The sequence below is a fragment of the Chiloscyllium punctatum genome, chromosome 14 (genome assembly GCF_047496795.1).
Source record: "Chiloscyllium punctatum isolate Juve2018m chromosome 14, sChiPun1.3, whole genome shotgun sequence".
NCBI classification, from domain to species: Eukaryota; Metazoa; Chordata; class Chondrichthyes; order Orectolobiformes; family Hemiscylliidae; genus Chiloscyllium; species Chiloscyllium punctatum.
In genome coordinates, this window is record NC_092752.1 from 41,277,651 (window position 1) to 41,296,213 (window position 18,563).

An 18,563-nucleotide genomic window follows, 5' to 3' on the forward strand; every position below is an offset into this window, starting at 1 on the left:
CTTCTCAGCCCATTGGCCCATCTGGTCCAGATCCTGTTGTAATCGGAGGTAACTCTCTTCGCTGCCCAGTACACCTCCAATTTTGGTGTCATCTGCAAACTTATTGACTGTACCACTTTTACTCACATCCAAATCATTTATATAAATGACAAAAAGTAGAGAACCCAGCACCAATCCTTGTCGCACTCCACCGGTCACAGGCCTCCAGTCTGAAAAACAATGCTCCACCACCACCTTTGAGCCAGTTCTGTATCCAAATGGCTAGTTTTCCCTGTATTCAGTGAGATCTAACCTTGCTAACCAGTCTGCTATGAGGAACCTTGTCGAACACTTTACTGAAATCCATTTACATCACACCTACCGCTCTGCCCTCAATCTTCTTTGTTACTTCTTCAAAAAACTCAATCAAGTTTGTGAGACATGACTTCCCATGCACAAAGCAATGCTGACGATCCCTAATCAGTCCTTACCTTCCAAACACATGTACATCCTGACCCTCCGGATTCCCTCCAATAACTTGCCCACCACCGACGTCAGGCTCACTGGTCTATAGTTCCCTGAGTGGAGCCCACGAAAAAGATCAGCCATGATTGTACTGAATGGCAGAGCAGGCATGAGGGGCCAGGTGGTCTGTTCCTAATTCTTATGGTCTTAAAACCAGAAGTAGAAGCTGGATATTTATAGCCCATGTTTACCATCATCATTATACTTTCCAAAAGGATTATGTGAAGTATTATATGTGCACTGAAGCCAGGGACACAAATGCCTTTGCAACCTCAATGAGAATTACCTATTTGGAGGAATCTTCTACGGAGCCGGTGTTTGTTGTATGGTGGCATTACAGAAGTGATTCAGTCAAAGACTCTACAAGTACTGAAATATTCACAATCATTTTTCATTAATTGCTGATTTAAGTCAAAATGACTTTGCCTTTTAGGAACTGTAAGTCTGAGCAATTAATTTTCTTAATCTGAAATGAACTGTAATTCACCATTTCCAAGATTGCAGAAGGCCCAAAGTCTCATATTCAACACTGGTCAGCTTTGCAATCCATGAACAACATTCTCCAGTCCTCTGCCTCTTAATTTTATTTTGAGCTTTCTTCTGCAACGGTGACACAGAGTAATGGGTGTTGCTGAAACTTAACTGCCTATGAGGAGTTATACAAATGGATTATGCTTTATAAAACAGAAGAAGAGTTGTGATATTAAAGGGTTAATTTGCTCTGCTAACCTGCAAGAAATTGGATGTCCTGAGGCGAGGGTGGGATACCTCTGACTTACAGGTAGATTGTAAGAAATTTACATTCCCATCCCTTGTCATTCAGAGCCATTTGCATGGCCGTTTCAGAATTATTCAGAGTAAAAGAATTGCATCATTGTCGTATTCAAAATCAATAAATACACTGCAGTTGGAATTTTGACTACTCCCTGTAGTTAAAAAAAATTCACGATAGATTTAACCATTAAGGGATGATTTACATTATATTGTTTCTGGAACAATGTGGTCACTGCATTGTGTCTTGAATGGCATGTGACTGTGGGGGGTGGGGTGGGGGAAGTGAGTGACTGATAGTTGTCTTGTGGGCATTACTGACTGTGGTGTAAACATTCTGTATTAAGGAAAGTCTGTTACTTTGTTCAGAGAGAGAGAGAGAGAGAGAGAGAGAGAGATCCCTTGTATGGTGCTTAATAAAATTTCAGTTATTCACAAAGTTGGCGTCTGCAGTTGCATCAAGTGTGTAGGAACCTGAAGAAAAAAAAAGAACCTAACTGGGTAAGTACACTACAGGTTGCAGGTTAATCTGCAACTTTGTTCACCCCTATGTATGACTTAGTTAGGAAATTAAAACAAACATAATCACACTGCTCCTGCTCACTTCCAGAACCACTCGAACCATATCTTCTCTATGGTGGCAGCAGGTTATTATTTTTCCATTGTTCTGAAAGTAGGAGCTCTTTCCTCACTTTTACTTGCACATTGTAGTTCATAAGATCAGTAGAAATAGGGAGCAAATCATTCAACCTCTTGAGCATCCAATAGGATCATGGCTGATCTGATACTCATGTCCACTTTTCAGATTTTCCCCATAATCCTTGATTTTCACTGATCAAGAATCTATGTATCTCAGTGTCAAATATACACAAGTACCCTGCCTAAGTTCATCTTGTTTAATTTACACCTGGTCTTTGCCTTCTTTCTTCTATAGTTCTGCCATTAAATACATTAATACAAATGCAATCTTTCAAATGTCTCCATCATTACATTTGAACTAGTGTCATGAAATCTTAAAAATTAAAATAAACAAACATTGAAATCCATATTAAAATCAGTAGGTCCCATCACTGCTGCCACTGTTAATATCAAGTCAATTATATATTTAATTTATATTCTTAAAATACATAACAGATTAAAATCTGACAACAAATCTAAATCACTCAACATGAGAAAGAATACGACATATAATAGTAGATACATGAATAGAGATGAAGAAAGATCATTTAAACATTCTTACTTTTCTTACTTTTCTGTACAAAAAACACGATCATGCAACTCACTGAATTGTGATTAGTTCTAAAAGCCAGTGAATTCGAACTTGTTCTATGCCACTGTGAGGTACCGATGCAATATATGCAAGGTTCAGTTGTTGGTCTCTGCTTAGGTCAAACACATCTGCTTTGTTGTGTGGCAAAGGAGGACTGTCAAAAATGTGTAAAAAGAAGAACAAAAGTTAGTAAACTGTCAATAAAAACCATAAAAGCAATTGTAACCACGACAATAAAGACAATAATAATTTAAGCAAAACAAAAAAAGTTACATTTTCCATTGTGGGAAGAACATAATTAGAGGTAACAAACAAGCTGGACCAATTTGATTATTATTCAAACTTAACAAATACAAAAGCACAGATAGAATCTAGTTGAATAAGGAATATCCAAATAGAGGTTGTTAGGATTCTCAGAACCACAAGAAACAATAAGACACTGTATTACGTTCTCAACACCACACGTCAGGATTCACCAGAATTATATCTGGCTACAAGAGTTAAATTATGAAGACAGGTTGGACAAGGCATAAGCAATTAAGAGATCAAATGTGGTGGCTATGATCATTAAAAGGAAACAATAGGGTACATAATATGGTGATTCCAAACAAACAGCAATGGTCTCTTTGACCCCTATATTTAAAGCTAGGTCATTTGGATGTGGTTGTAGGAATCTCTCTTAAGCTAAAGAGTGGTGGGAATCTGGAATTTTCCCTTCCAAAATGCCACAAATTACATCAAATAAAAATTTCAAAATTGACTTTGATAGATGCATAAAGAACTAAGGAAATAGGATGGGACAAAATCAACATACAGATCAATCTGAATTGTGAAAAAGTCTCCAGAGGCTGAATGGCCAAGGTGCCCAGTGTTACAATGGTCATTTAAATCCCAAACCAAGCATTCAAGAATTTCAGAAATTGAAAAATAAAAATGAATATTTAATAAATCTAATTGAAATGCCATAAGCAATGAATAGCATTTAATGTAAAACAGATATTGGATGGCAGAATGGTTAAAAGGGAAAAGGAAAATACAAAAAAAAACCCAGAAAATAATGAGGAAAAATCAGAAAAAGCTAGGAAAAAAAATGTCCAAGCAAATAGAGTTTCTACAATAAGAGAAACATATATTTATATCGTTGTAATTAAATTTAATAAAGCGTCCAAAACAATTTCACAGAAACTTTAAAACAAAGTATGACAGCAAGCCATTTGGGGAGATTTTAGTCAAGATAACCAAAGGCTTGTTGGTCAAAGTGATTATTTGTAAGGATTGTCTTAAAAAGGAGGAAGTGTGGATGAGTCAGGAGATGCTTGGAAGGTATTCCAGAGCCACCAGCCGAGGCAACTGAAGACACAGTCTTTGTGGAACAATTAATATGGGGTTTGTACAAGAGACCAGAGAAGCCTTGGAGAGTTTTAGGACTGCAAGATATTACAGAGGAACCTCAATTATCCAAACAAGATGGATGGGCACTGTATGCTTGGATAGTTGATTATTCAGTTAATTGATTTCCTCTGGGGCTCAGAGTTTTCTGTGAAGTCTGCTCTCCGTTCAGGAGACTAAGCAGCAGCACACCACACGAGAGTCCCCACCCACCTGCCCCTAAACCCGGCTCCACACTCCCAACCGCGCCCCCCAAACCCTTCTGCCCCACCCCACCTCCCCAAATCCACCCCCGTCATCACACCACCCCCATAATCACAATATATTCGCACAAGGCTACCAATGTACTTTTAACAATAATGAAAAAAACTCTAAGTAAAGATTTGATTGTAAACAACAAAAGAATGATTTAACATCTATTTACCCAATTCCTCTCCCAGATTCCCATGCCAGCTGATATTGTAAGCAGCTCCCTTTTCTTTGGTATAATTCATATCCTTTTCAAAATGTCTGTCTTCATTAAACCCATGTCTTCCCTTAACATTTTGCAAATTCCACTTCAATCTAACCTCCTTTCCCTCACCAAAGTCCTAGAATAGAAACTTAAGGATAAAAGTTTTCCTGGTCTATTGGAGGCAGACTGGGAACCAGGAAAGCAGGAAATAGGATAGGAATCAGTATAGAGAGCCTAAAATGACATCATTCTACTGTTGTAGAAAAGTGCTAGCAGCAGGAACTTTGGTTGCCTGTCAGGCAACTGTGCTGTCAATCAAGAAACCCTCTCTGGCACAGTGTATTATCTTTCAACGTTTCTGCACCATTTAAACACAATTAACACAATTCCTCCAACATGGTTCTTCTGTTGTTCAGCACAGTGGGACAGTCTTCACTTATCAAATTATTAAATTGCAGAACAAAAGTTATTTGATTCATCAAGTGAATTGCAAATAAATGCTCTCCACAAGAGGAATTCAGCAAGTCCCATTGCCCAGGCTCATTTCTTGTAACTGTTCACATTTTTATCTTCAATGCTTATCCATTTCACTTTGAAAACCACAATTGTATCTGCCTCCACCATTCTCTTCAGGTATCCAAAACTAATAGTTTAAAAAAAAGTTCTCATATTGGCAGATGAGCCAAAGACAATCATCTTACATTGGAGTACTCTAGTTCTCAAACCCTGCAAAAGGTGAACAGTTCCAATCTAGTTTAACTAAATCCTTAATTATTTCAAACTTCTATCAAAATTGCTGTCAGCCTTCTCTGCTGAGACAAACGCTTGTAACTCTGCAGCATCTTACAGGTGAAGTCATTTATTCCTCGAGCCAAGATCTTTTTGACACTCTCTCTAAAGCCCTGTTTCGTGGTCCTTATTTCAGTCACTGATTCAGGTTGTGATTACTATATCTTGAAATATTTTGTGTGTAAAAAAGGTCATTTTGCTCTTTGTGTTAAATCTGTCACATTTAATAAAAGTCTTCAAAACCTGTGGACTTTTGCCCACACCAAGACTTCACGCACTCTCTCCCTACTCAGGATGAAGGAGGTACCTACCCAACTTCAGAAATGCAACAATTCTAACCAAACTTCAAGAATGGAGATAGAATAAACTCTGGAAATAGTGGAAGCTTTTCCATTCTTGTCCACAGCAAAGAAAATCTCAATGTGCATTGTCCTGAAACTCCTACATCCTTTGTTTTTGGGAGGATGTCCTCAGCCAATGTCCACAGAAGCCCTCTGACATGATCTTTGTTGACAAAGCAATAAAAAACACAAGAACAACAACAATCTACACTGAATGCACATCCCTGCAATTCACAATGATACAAATCATATTTGAGTGAGAGATTGGAAATAGATACCTTCAAGATCTAGACTGGCATCAAACAATGTTGTGTGGTAACCCCCATTCTGTTTATAATCTAATTAATATGAGCAATTTACCTCAAAACTTCAATTCTTTATGACATCATCAGATGGGATGCTGATTACTGAAATCTATTAACCCTTTAGAATCAACTTATATAATAATGTCCTAGTGAAAGACCATCTAGATAGGAAATTCTTTACCTTTGTTCACCTCCATGCCAAAACTAAACTGTTGGATATAGACAATCTATAATTGTCATGTAACTGCAGTTCATTGCACACTCTGAACCAGATTTACCAGCCACTTTCAATCGCTTCAATTCCACATAAGAGGTTAGCCTTGACTGGACCAAAACAAAGTTCATAAAGTACACTATCTTAGCCTAATAGCTCTCATATGCTGAAGACTCTCTCTCCTGAAACACAAGGTTCACATTGCACACGTGAAAGTTCTGCACATCCCACTTTTTCCAGTAAATAAACACGGCAGTGCCCAAATAAGCACGTTAAATGTTAGTATTCAGAATGGAACGATGTTACTGGCGGGGTCCTATAGATGTGCATTTTGCAGATGTGGAAGGGTTTTGGGGCGCCAGATATTCTACTTTGAAAGGTCCTAGGGAGTGTTGCTGAACAAAGAGTCCTTGAAAGTGAAGTTGCAGGTAGATAGGATAGTGAAGGCGGCGTTTGGTCTGCTTTTCTTTACTGGTCAGGACCATGACAGAATACTCCCCACTTGCCTGGATGAATGAAGCCCCGACACTCAAAAGGTTTGACACCAGGACAAAGCAGCTTGCTTGAATGGCACCACATCCACAAGCATCCACCCCTCCATCACTGAGTAGCAGCAATGTGTACTAAACTATCTACAAGATGCACTGCCGAAAATTTAAAGTTCCTCTGACAACACCTACCAAATGCACAACCACTTCTATCTAGAGGGAAAAGGACAGCAGATTCATGGGAACACCACCATCTTCAAGTTCCCCTCCAAAGTGCTCACCATTCTGACTTGGAAATATATTGCCATTCCATCACTGTCACTGGGTCAAAATCCTGGAATTCCCTCCCTAATGGCATTGTGGGTCATCCCACAGCAGGTGGACTGCAATGGTTCAAGAAGGCAGCTCACCACCACCTTCTCAAGGGCAACTAGGGACAAGCAATAAATGCTGGCCAAGTAGCAATGCCCACATCCAAAAAAGAGTAAATAGATGAAATATGAACGAAAAATAAGAAAAATAGGCACTGCTTTAAAACTGGTGAGAAGGTACAAGTAGTTATTTGCAGCTTTGGTACAACAAGCTAAACGTGAGGTGTTGCATTTCACAAAGGTAAATCAGGGCTGGACTCATACATTTAATGGTAAAGTCCTGTAGAATGTTGTCGAGCAAAGAGATCTTGGGGTGCAGAATCATTGTTCCTTGAAGGTGGAGTCACATATAGACAGGGGGGTGTAGAAGGCGTTTGGTACCCTTGCCTTTATTGGTCAGTGCATTTGGTATAGTAGTTGGGATTTCATGTTGCGGCTGTATAGGACATTGCCTAGGCTACTTTTAGGATACTGTATTCAATTCTGGTCTCCCTGCTATAGGAGAGATGTTGTTAAACTTGAAAGAGTTCAGAAAATATTTACAAGGATGTTGCTGGGGTTGGAGGGCTTGAGCTATTGGGAGAGGTTAAATAGGCTGGGGCTATTATCCCTGGAACATCGGCGGCTGAGGGGTGACCTGAAAGAGGTTTATAAAATCATGTGGGGCATGGATAGGGCAAATAGTCAAGGTCTTTTCCCCAGGTAGGGGAGTCCAATAAGAAAGGGCTTCAGGGTGAGAGGGGAAAGATTTAAAAGGGACCCAAGGGACAACTTTTTCCATGGAGAGGATGGTGTGTGGAGAGAACAAGCTGCCAGAAGTGAAAGAGGCTGGCAGAATTACAACAGTTAATAAGCATCTGAATATGTAAGTAGATAGGAAGGGTTTAGAAGGATTGAGGCCAAATGCTGGCAAATGGGAGTAGATTAAACTTAAGATATCTGGTCAGCCTGGACGAGTTACACCAAAGGTTCTGTTTCCAGGCTGTGCAACTCTCTGGCTCTTTTACATAGAAAGGTACAGGACAATACAGGCCTTCAGCCACTAAGTTGTGCTGAGGATTAATCCTCAGCTAAAATAAAATAACCTAACCTACGCTCTCTTCAATTCACTGCTGTACATGTGAGTGCCCAGCAGCCGCTAAAACATCCCTATGACTGCTTCCACTACTACTGCTGGCAACGCATTCCATGCACACACAACTCTCTGCATAAAGAACGTACCTCTGACGTTTCCTCTATATCTTCCTCCTAACACCTTAAAACTATGACACCTCGTGGCAGTCAATCCTGCCCTGGGGAAAAGTCTCTGGCTATCAACTCTACCCATGCCTCTCATTACCTTGTACATCTCGATCAGGTCACCTCTCTTCCATCTTCTCTCCAGACAGAAAAATCAGAGTTCAGTCAACCTCTCCTCATAAGACAAGCCCTCCAAACCAGGCAGCATCCTGGTAAACCTGCTTTGCACCATCTCTAAAGCCTCCACACCCTTCCTACAACAAGGTGACCAGAACTGGACAATATTCCAAGTGTGGTCTCCCCAGGGTTTTGTAGGGCTGCAGCAAAGTCTCGCAGCTCTTAAACTCAATCCTCGTGTTAAATGAAAGCCAAAACACCATTTGCTTTCTTAATAACCCTATCCACTTGGGTGCAACTTTGAGGGATCTATGCACTTGAACACCAAGATCCTGCTGTTCCTCCACACTGCCAAGAATCCGGTCGTTAATGCTATATTCAGCGTTCAAGTTCAACCTTCCAAAAATGCATCACTTCACATTTATCCAGTTGAATTCCATCTGTCATTTCTCAACCCAGCTCTGCATACTGTTAATGTCACACTGCAGCCTGCAATAGCCCTCAATACTACCTACGGCATCTCCTTTGAGTCATCGGCAAACAGACTACCCCACCCCTCAACTTCCTCATCCAAGTCATTTAAAAAAAAAACTAGGAAGGAGCAGGGGCCCAAGAACAGAGCACTGTGGGACTCCACTCACCACTGATCTCCAGGCTGAATGCTTTTCTTCTACAACCACTCTCTGCCTTCTGTCAGCCAACCAGTTCTGAATCCAGACAGCCAAGTCACCCTGTATTCCATACCTCCTGACCTTCTGAATGAGCCAACCGTGGGGAACCTTATCAAATGCCTTGCTGAAGTCCATGTACACCACATCCACTGCTCAACCTTTCTCGTCACTTCCTCAAAGAACTAAGATCTGTGAGGCATGACCTGCCCCTCACAAAACCATGCTGACTACCTCTAATCACGGTATGCTTTTCCAGTCATAAATCGTAACCCTCAGAATTCTTTTCAAAACCTTACTGACCACAGATGTAAGATTGATTGGTCTGTAGTTGCCTGGGTTTTCCCTATTCCCCTTCTTGAAAAGAGGAACAACATTTACCTCTCTCCAAACCTCCGGTACGACTCCTGTGGAGAGTGAGGAAGCAAAGTTCTTTGCCAGCAGCTTAGCAACTTGGAATAAATCTGGTCTGGCCCTGGTGACTTACCAATCTTAAATTTTGCCAAACTTTCCTGCACATCAACTTCCTCAATCTCAATCTGTTCAAGCCTATTTCCCCACTCCTCAAAGTTCTCATTCACAACAAGGTCCCTTTCCTTAGTGAAAACTTAAGCAAAAAAAAACTAATTTAGGGCTTCCCCGATCTGTTCAGCCTCCACGCACAAGTTCTCTACGCTATCCCTGATCAGCCCCACCTTCTCCATGAAGAGCCTCTCATTCTTCACGTATGAGTAAAATGCCTTTGGGTTCTCCCTAATCCTTCCTGCCAAGCCTTTCTCATGCCCCCTCCTGGCTCTCCTCAGTCCATTTTTGAGTTCCTTCCTGGCAAGCCTGAAATCCTCTAAAGCTGTAATAGACCCTTGCTTCCTCCACCTTATGTAAGCTGCCTTTTTCCTTTGACGAGAAGCTCCTCTGTTCTCCTCATTCAAAGCTCCTTAATCTCACCTCTTCTTGCCTGTCTCAGAGGAATAAATTTATGCATCACTCACAACTGCTCCTTAAACGCAGTCTCCACATGTCTGTGGTGTCATTTCTGTGGAACAATTGCTCCCAACCTGTACTTCCCAACTCCTGTCACCTTGTTCTTCTTGGCAACACCCTTAACAGACACTCAAACTCAATAAAATATCATGCCTATATTCACGCTAATGTCTTATTCAACTAATAAAGGTCATATGTATTTTCTTTGTGATTTTCTACACATTCATCAGATGAAATTTTCTCTCCATTACAGTCTCTCCCAGATACAGACAGACACAAGCTAAATCACAGAATTGTAAGAAAAACAAAAACCTTTTCTCAATCTCAAACTCACCTACTTGGACTGCTAAAATAGCTGTAGACTGCCAGAATCAAACTGCCCTGCCGCTTGTACAGATCTTTTCTCACTGAATTACAGACTAGACGTCAATCTTTAAAGTTAAATCCATTCCATTCTCCCAGTTTCTCGGTCATATCTGTTCTGATCAAATCACCTTCCACAGGGTTCCTCAGAAATGTCCATCTTTTTCCTCAGTAAGGATTCCCTGCTAACATCGTCCACAGTGCCCTTAGATGTGTCTGACTCATTTTCCTTACATCTGCCCTCAATTCCCTTCCACAACAACGTGGTGCACCTGGCCTTCACTTTCCACCTCCCACCAGCCTCCACATCCAAAAGATCATAAGCTGCCATTTCTATAATTGTCAGCTGGATGCCACCACCAGACACAACTCCCTCCTTTGTTAGCATTCCACCAGAGACTATTGCTCTGGAACACCCTGGTTTACTCCTCCTCCCCTTCCAATGCACCTCCACACCCCCCTGCATTTTCCATGCAGTTCCAAAAGGCGCAACATGAGGCCATGTACCTCCACTCTATCCAAAGCCCCATACATACCTTCCACATTAAGCAGTAATTTACCTGCACTTCACTCAATCTAGCCTGAAGTATTTGCTGCTCACAATGCAGTCTATTCTACAGTGGGAAGACAGGGTGACCATTTTCAGAACACTTACACTCTGTCCATAAAATAATGACATGCTTGCAGTTGTCTACTATACACTGAACATGTTCCCATGCCAGGAGGAAGTCAGGACTGCAGGTGCTGGAGATCAGAGTCAAGAGTGTGTGGTGCTGAAAAGCATAGCCAGTCAGGCAGCATCCAAGGAGCACGAAAATCGACGTTACGGGCATAAGCCCATCATTCCCAATTCTTCTGCTCCTCAGGTACTACCTGACCTGCTGTGCTTTTCCAGCATCACACTCTCGACCATGTTTGCATGCCAACATTTGTCTCAGGTGTATAGCAGTGCACCAAAGTGCTAAGCAAACTGGACTATCAATACCTCAACTTCTTCTGAGCCTCACAGCCTTCAGGACACATTGAATTTAATAATTTTAGACCACAAGCATCCCCTTCCAGGTCTATGACCAATCCCTCCCAACCCCAGGTCCTTTCACCAGATCAAAAAACACTTAACTACTCATAACGCAAGGGCCTTGAGGTGGCACTTATTACACATCCCACATGTCAGAGCTGTACAGAAGAGTCAGAAACAGCCTTGTGCACAAGGATCTTAGTATCAGCACAGACATCATGGTAGAGAACTCTCATCCTTAGGCATCCAAAGATGTGCTCGTGAATTAGATGCGATGTTAAATCTCGACATCAATGTCAGCCTTAGGTAGTTTCTCAGATACGCTCCATTTTGGAAGGATTGCTCCATAGATCTTAATGGAGGGATGGACTGGAACTTGACCTGGACAGGTTTGTAAAGGATTAGAGTCTTCATGAGGTTCGGCTGAGGCTAATTCTTCAGTATGCTTCTGCAGAAGTGTTAAATGAGGCTTGAGGATTCTCTTTCAAGGATGCAGACGTGATGTTATCGTCATGTATTGAAAGTCCACAAGCAATAGAACATAGAACAATACAGCACAGAACAGGCCCTTCGGCCCACGATGTTGTGCCGAACATTTGTCCTAGCTTAAGCACCCATCCATGTACCTATCCAATTGCCGCTTAAAGGTCGCCAATGATTCTGACTCTGCCACTCCCACAGGCAGCGCATTCCATGCCCCCAACACTCTCTGGGTAAAGAACGTACCCTGACATCTCCCCTATACCTTCCACCTTAAGTGTAGTGTCATTTTCTTCCTTGATTTCAAATCAGTGGAATCATAAAAATTATAGCATTACAGAAACCCTAGAGTGCAGGTAGAGGCCATTCAGCATTTTCTTAATGAACTATATAGTCATTTTACATGTAGGAGCATCCAGCTAAGGCAACATACATATTAATTGGGTGACCGTTACAATCAGCGAGTGTCAATAGTAAAGATTAAGCCATCTGCTGTTACACAATGAATAACTGACTTCACATAATGAAGGCTTTTCACCTTGTTAACTGACCTTACATACTGAATGCTTGTAATACTGTTGAATGGCTCTACATAATGAATACTTTTCCACCTTGTTAACCCATTACCCTTGCCTCCAGCACTGTTAATTGCAAGTTCTTATCTGATCTGAATCATGCTCAGCGGAACCTCTTGTTTCACAAAACTCAAACCTTAACTCTCTCCCTACCTGCTCATACCCTATAAACATTCTCGTTCCCTATACAGATTCTCATTCCCTCCTTTTATCATTTCATGACGACCGATGGCATTACCAGCTTTCATTAGACTGTGACAGCCAGTATTTAAGCAAGTTTTTGATACACAGCATGCAGTGATGAAAACAAAGATTACTAGTCCGTTACAGTAAATAGAATTTGAAGAATCCTCCCATGTGGAAAAAAATTTCAACCAGTAAAGTTCTTAAATCCACAGTCCTTAGTGACCACTCCATCTGCTCCAGGTCAAGTGGAAATGAGTCAGTTCTCCAAAATCTCCTTTAGTGAAGTCCAACCTGAAAATAAAATTCAGTCTGTTCTTGTATCACTCCTCAGAGAAATCTGATTTCTTGGAGAAGGGCAGCTATATGTTTAAGAAAGCTGACTGGACTTCTATCCTTGCACAGATGCTTCAGATGGAGGGTACCAGTGCATCTGCGTGTGCAGTGCAGCAGCTGCAACTGCAGGCTAGGTGAATACAGCATTCTTTGCTGCTTCTGCTCCCGTTCTGCTGTTAAATGTAACAAAGCCAACTGGCTGTGTGATGTTAGCTTGATCAGTGAACCTTCATATCCCTTAAATGATTGAAAGGCAAGGTAAAGCTCACGTGGTTTAATGTCCGCAGGAAGGTCACTGAAAGGAAGCATATAGACCTCCTCTTCATTGTTGTTAACTTCTTCACTTTACATGTTCATGACAGGGGAGCTAATTGAATCTGTTGGATCAGGTTGTGGAGGGCCAGGCCATGGTCCAAAGGTGTGCTTTACCTACGAATGGAGAAACTATAGAGATAATGTTATCTGCTGAATCTATCTTTGCATTTCCTCTATCATTCCTTCCTTGCCAAGGTGGTTATCAGCATGAAGACAGCCACACATTTAACTACACTAAATTATGTCTGCCTATTTCAACATTATTTGAATTCTTTAAGTCTGTTATTCTGTTCACTATTTATGACATTATCAAGTTTTATACAACCCATAAACTTCTAAATTGTATTGTCTAAACAATTCAGCCAATTATACACAACAATCAATGGTCCTAAAATCTCAACCTCAGGGGACCACACTCAGGTTATTCAAAAATCATTTTCCTTTAACAAATTGATACTTGGCTAATGTAAAAGCTATCAGGAAAAGTATTTAAAAAGTCTGGAACAGGAAGAAAACAACAAAATGTTTCCTGTGTTTTAGCAATGGAAGAGGCAGCTTCAGTTCAGATTTAAATCTCAAATATTCATGGGAAAGAAATGCTGAATATTTTAAAATATGCTGTCCAAATAAAACAATCAGAATTACAGTGGCAACTTTGGTATGACTCTTTGAATTTGCGATATGAGGAGGGCCAATGAAGTCTTAACAATAATTGAAAGAATTTAAACAGCTGCACTTCACGTTCTAATATTTTCTACGAAATCTTAAAACAAACACTGCATTAAACACTCAGCAGCAGCAAAGACATTTTAATGCAATACACTCATCTGACTAAAGCATGACCACCGACCCAATTGTTTTTTGTAGAATTTGAAACAAATCAGGTGCTCAAGGCACTCAATCAATTTGTTTTAAGGTTACAAGCTTGATAGTTTTAAAAAAGGACCATAAATGTTGTACAATTTCAATGTAAAAACAAAATCTTCCCCAATACAGAGCCCACAAAACACACTGAATTGAGATTTTGATTCAAACAAGGCAAAACAGTTACTTTAAAAGGATTTTCTAAACCAGTATTTTAACAAACCAATGTTTTTAAACATCAAATACTCTCAGCATGGCACAATTTACATTGAAACTTTCCTTTTTCAACCCAAGTATTAGTACAACCTTAATTTCAGCGTATCTCATTTTAAATTTTTTTTGGCATCCTCTCACTGAAATTACACAGATAACAAGAGAAAGCCCTCGCAGCGGACCACATGGCACCGCAGTCCAAGCCACTCTCTTTCCCCAGAACAAAGACTTGCTGAGCCTCAAATTTCACCACTAGGAGACTTTAACCTCTTTCTCACTTTACTCATGGGGGCTTGAACCTCAATTAAACACAGAACTCAAACCCCTGTTTGTCAATACATTGCTACTCCCATCCCTGTTTGTCAGTGCGTCGGACACACTCATCCCTGTTTGGGTGTGCATTGGGAACTCGAACACCGACACTGTGTGGAGAACTTGGAATCTCAATAAAACCCAGGGGACTCGAACCCCAGTACAGCGCAGAGGACACGAGCCTCAAATTAACTCACCCAGGGGACTCTAACCCCAATACAGCACAGTGGTCTGAGACCCCTATTTGTCAATGCGTTTGCTAAACTGTGTCTCAACTGAACTAATTACCATTCGAGGAATCTGTAGAATAGAAAGCCATCAAGCGAGGGGACCATCTCAGACATACAGGAATAGAGAGGGATCAAGATTTAACATCATAATTTGTGGGTCCGTCCATCTCAAGATACCGATGTTCCAGGGAATCGCTGACACCATCCGATCGTGACTAATCATTTGGATCGTGCCGGCTAAGCCAATATTGCCGTCCTGCTTCTCCCCCCCACCACCCGCCGTCGAAGCAAAACACTCAGAGACACAGTATAATTTTACCTCCTTTATCTTTATCCTTATTCTGGGCCTTGGAGGGAGAGAGAACGATCGCTCATGTGCACAGAGACACGAGTTCTCAGTCTTCTCTCTTGAACATTAGTTTCTTAGTGAATTATACAGTCACTTTACAGGGAGGAGCATCCAGATAAGGCAATATACATATTGATTGGGTGACCATTACAATCAGCGAGCATCAACAGTAAAGATTAAACCATCTGCTGTTACACAATGAATACTTTTCACCTTGTTAACTGACTTTATGTACTGAAAGCTTCAATATTGTTAAATGGCTTTACACAATGAATGTTTTTCCACTTTTTTAACCAATTACCCTTACCTCAAGCACCCCATTGTTAACTGCAAGTTCTGATCTGAGCTGAGTCATGCTCAGCTAAACCTCTTGTTTCACAAAACTCAAACTTTAACTCTTTCCCTACCTGCTCATAACTTATACATATTCCCAATATTTCTGCATTTACCATGGCTAGCCTGCAAAACCTGAGCACTACAGGACAATTTAGCACCACCAATCCACATAACTGGCAAATGTTTGGACTGTGGGAAGAAACCAGAGCACCCAGCAGAAAGCCACATAGACAAGGAAATCATATAAAGTCCACACAAACAGTCACCCACCCAAGGCTAGAATCAAACACAGGTCCCTGGTGCTGTGAGGCATCAATGCTAACCACTGTTTCACCATGCTGCCAAGCAGGTTAAAAAGGTAAGAGTTTTAAAAGTTTTCCATTCATTCATCCTATAGACCTTCTCCACACCACGAGGAAGCTGGTTCTAAACAAGGTGAAGAATGCTGGGAATGAAAATGGAGAAAAGGATGGGGTGTTGACTCAGCCCTGCTTGGCATCAAAGGATTCTATCATGTTACCATGAGGATCAGCAGCGACATCTTGAGGCAAAGGAGATGGAGGACATTGATAAATTTCTCTGGACGGCTAGGAGGACAGGTTCTATCTTCAGCATCCTTGAAACAGCCAATAGAACCAACATTGAGGCCACAATCACCCAAAATCAACTCCACAGGGTCAGCCACGGTGCTTCAGATGATTTCTGACTGCCAAAGCAAATCATCTTCACTCAGCTCAAGGAAGGCACTCAAATGAGAGGAGGATAAAGGAAGCATTTCATAGACTCTCTGATGGCTTCTCTCAAGAAAGACAACATAGAAGTCAATTCTTGGGAAACCCTTGTTCAAAAGAATCCTTTTGGAGGAAGCTCCTTTATGAAGGTACACAATTCTTTGAGAACACCTTTGAGTAACAGGAAGTACAGAAAAGGAACCGGAGAAAGGAACGTCAGTGATTTCAAGGCCAAGGACCAATTCGATCTCCTGGAAACATTACCAAATGTGTGATTGGAGACGCACATCTAGGATTGGGCTGATCAGCCACACAAGGACTAAAGAAATCCCTGACCAATCTCACAGAATTGCCAATGAAGGTGACTCTTAGTCCCCATTATCACCATTCTAGCTACTCTTCTTTCCTGACTAAACACGAACAATTCCTTTGTCTGCTTACCCCTTTTCTCTCTCTCTCTCTCTCTTTGGGCTCACTCTCTACCTATCTGCTAACTCCTTTCCCACCATCATCAGTATAAATACCATCTTTTCCTAGTTGCTGTCAGTTCCGAAAAGGATCACTGTACTCAAAATACCACATCTGCCTTGTTTTCACAAAGGCTGTCAGATCTGCTTGAGTTTCTCCATGATTTTCTGTTTTTGCTTGTTTCAGCTCTCCAGCATCTGGCAGGTGTATTTTATTTTACTTAATCAAATTTGACCAAAACAAACCTGTTCTCAATCTAATTAAAGTGACCTTCGTCCTATTTTTCCTTTTTCTCATTTTGGTTTGCACTTGAGAATTGAACTTTGGACAACAGATCGTTTTTAAAAAAAATGAACAAAAGGCTTGTGTTGTTGGGACAAGGCCTGGTCAATTACTATTCTAAGAACATTGTAGATGATTTACCACCTGGTTACTGTTATTTTCGTGGACTGGCAAATGGTTGGATATTGAATTTGTCAATCAAGGGAGAACTACTGCTAGTCAGCAAACCACAGAGAATGCTGAAATATAGACAGAAGAATTATTGCACTCAAAAATTAACTCTTGCTTTTATTTCTAGAGATGTTGCCAGATGTGCCGAGTTTCTCCAAAACTTTGTTTTTGTTTCAGAAAACTCTCCAAAATGGTCGAACAAGTCCACCCTCTGTTAAACATATTTTGATGTTCTGGAATGAACATTCAGAATTTCAACCTGAGCTACAAGTCTTTTCAAAACTTACTAACATTTTAACGTTTTCATGTATCCTACTAACACATGTATAATTACATCCCCAATTAGGTTCTAATATTTTTCATATTACCAATGTCAAGTTAGCCAGCTTGTTGTTCACATGGGGAAAGACTCAAACTGTGGGATAAAAGATTCAAAATTAAAGTTAAACCAATGGTGAAGATCAGAGTTCTTTTCTGTGTTCTGGAGAGCAGTGGAGGGAGGGTCACTGAATCTTTTAAAGACCCATTTTGAAAGATTCCTGACTAACAATAAAGTGGAGACCACTAGTCATAATCAGCCTTCTCCTGCTCCTAATTTGTATGTTTTATCTTTTCTCTCTCCCTCATTTCTTGAGTAGCACTTCTTTCCATCTACTGAGACTATTCCAGATTCAAAAGAATTCTGTAAAAGCAAATACATTCACCAAATTTGTTAGTTCTAATTTGATCAAATACACATGCATTCTTTCACTACTGCTTAAGGGTCTCATACACCAACTACTGAAGGTGACAATCCTACATGTTTCTATAGCATTTTTTTTAGAAACCTACCAAAATCCAGTACTCCTCCAGAAATGTCTCAACTGTCTTTGAGCTTTAGATGCATCCACTGTAATTGAAAAAAACTGAGGTCCATGTTGTGGATGTGTCGAGGCATAACTTAGCGTTATGCAGTACAAAGCAACAATCAGACGGTTCATGATTAATGTACAAAAGCAATAGTAGTCTTCGCACTCCCCACAGATGAAGGAATGCCTCAGATATTGTTTTGAACGCACTCTTGAGCTTTACAGTTCTAGCTCAATCCAAACATTGCAGTTGACAATAACATCAACAGATTTTGCTGTAAAGAAGTCCTTCACTTGTTTATTTAGTTGCTGCCCCTCCTCGATCTCTGCAGTGGAAAGTGCAGAGTCCTCTCACTAACGAACTGTCAATCCTGTTTTTATACCAAAAAACGACTACAATTTTATAAATGTTTTTAAATATTTAAAGTAGCTTTCACGGTCATTTTATAATCATTCCTTTCAAAGAAGTTGCATTCTCCACGCGACGGGAGGAATTCACTTCAGGCACTGTAAAAGAAACCAACACCCTCACGTGACAGTGGAGCCCGCCTCGAGACCGGAAGTCTCGTTTTAATTGGCTACCATGTT

At 40.7% G+C, this 18,563-nt stretch overlaps 1 protein-coding gene across 3 annotated transcripts in view; it reads right to left on the minus strand.

Annotated features, from left to right (window-relative positions):
• The window catches only part of idua (alpha-L-iduronidase), a 261,756-nt gene extending 243,258 nt beyond the window's left edge, over positions 1–18,498 (minus strand). For 2 of the 3 annotated variants that reach the window (XM_072584238.1, XM_072584237.1), the window contains exons 1-2: positions 17,959–18,498; positions 2,559–2,699 (exon numbers count right to left, since the gene is read on the minus strand). In XM_072584238.1, coding sequence (XP_072440339.1) covers positions 2,559–2,699; positions 17,959–18,107 — 290 coding nt within the window. In that variant the 5' untranslated portion in view covers positions 18,108–18,498. Of the gene's footprint in view, positions 1–2,515; positions 2,700–17,958 lie in introns of those variants that run through there. The other variant, XM_072584240.1, reaches the window with a different exon arrangement.
• Between the last annotated feature and the right edge of the window lie 65 nt (positions 18,499–18,563).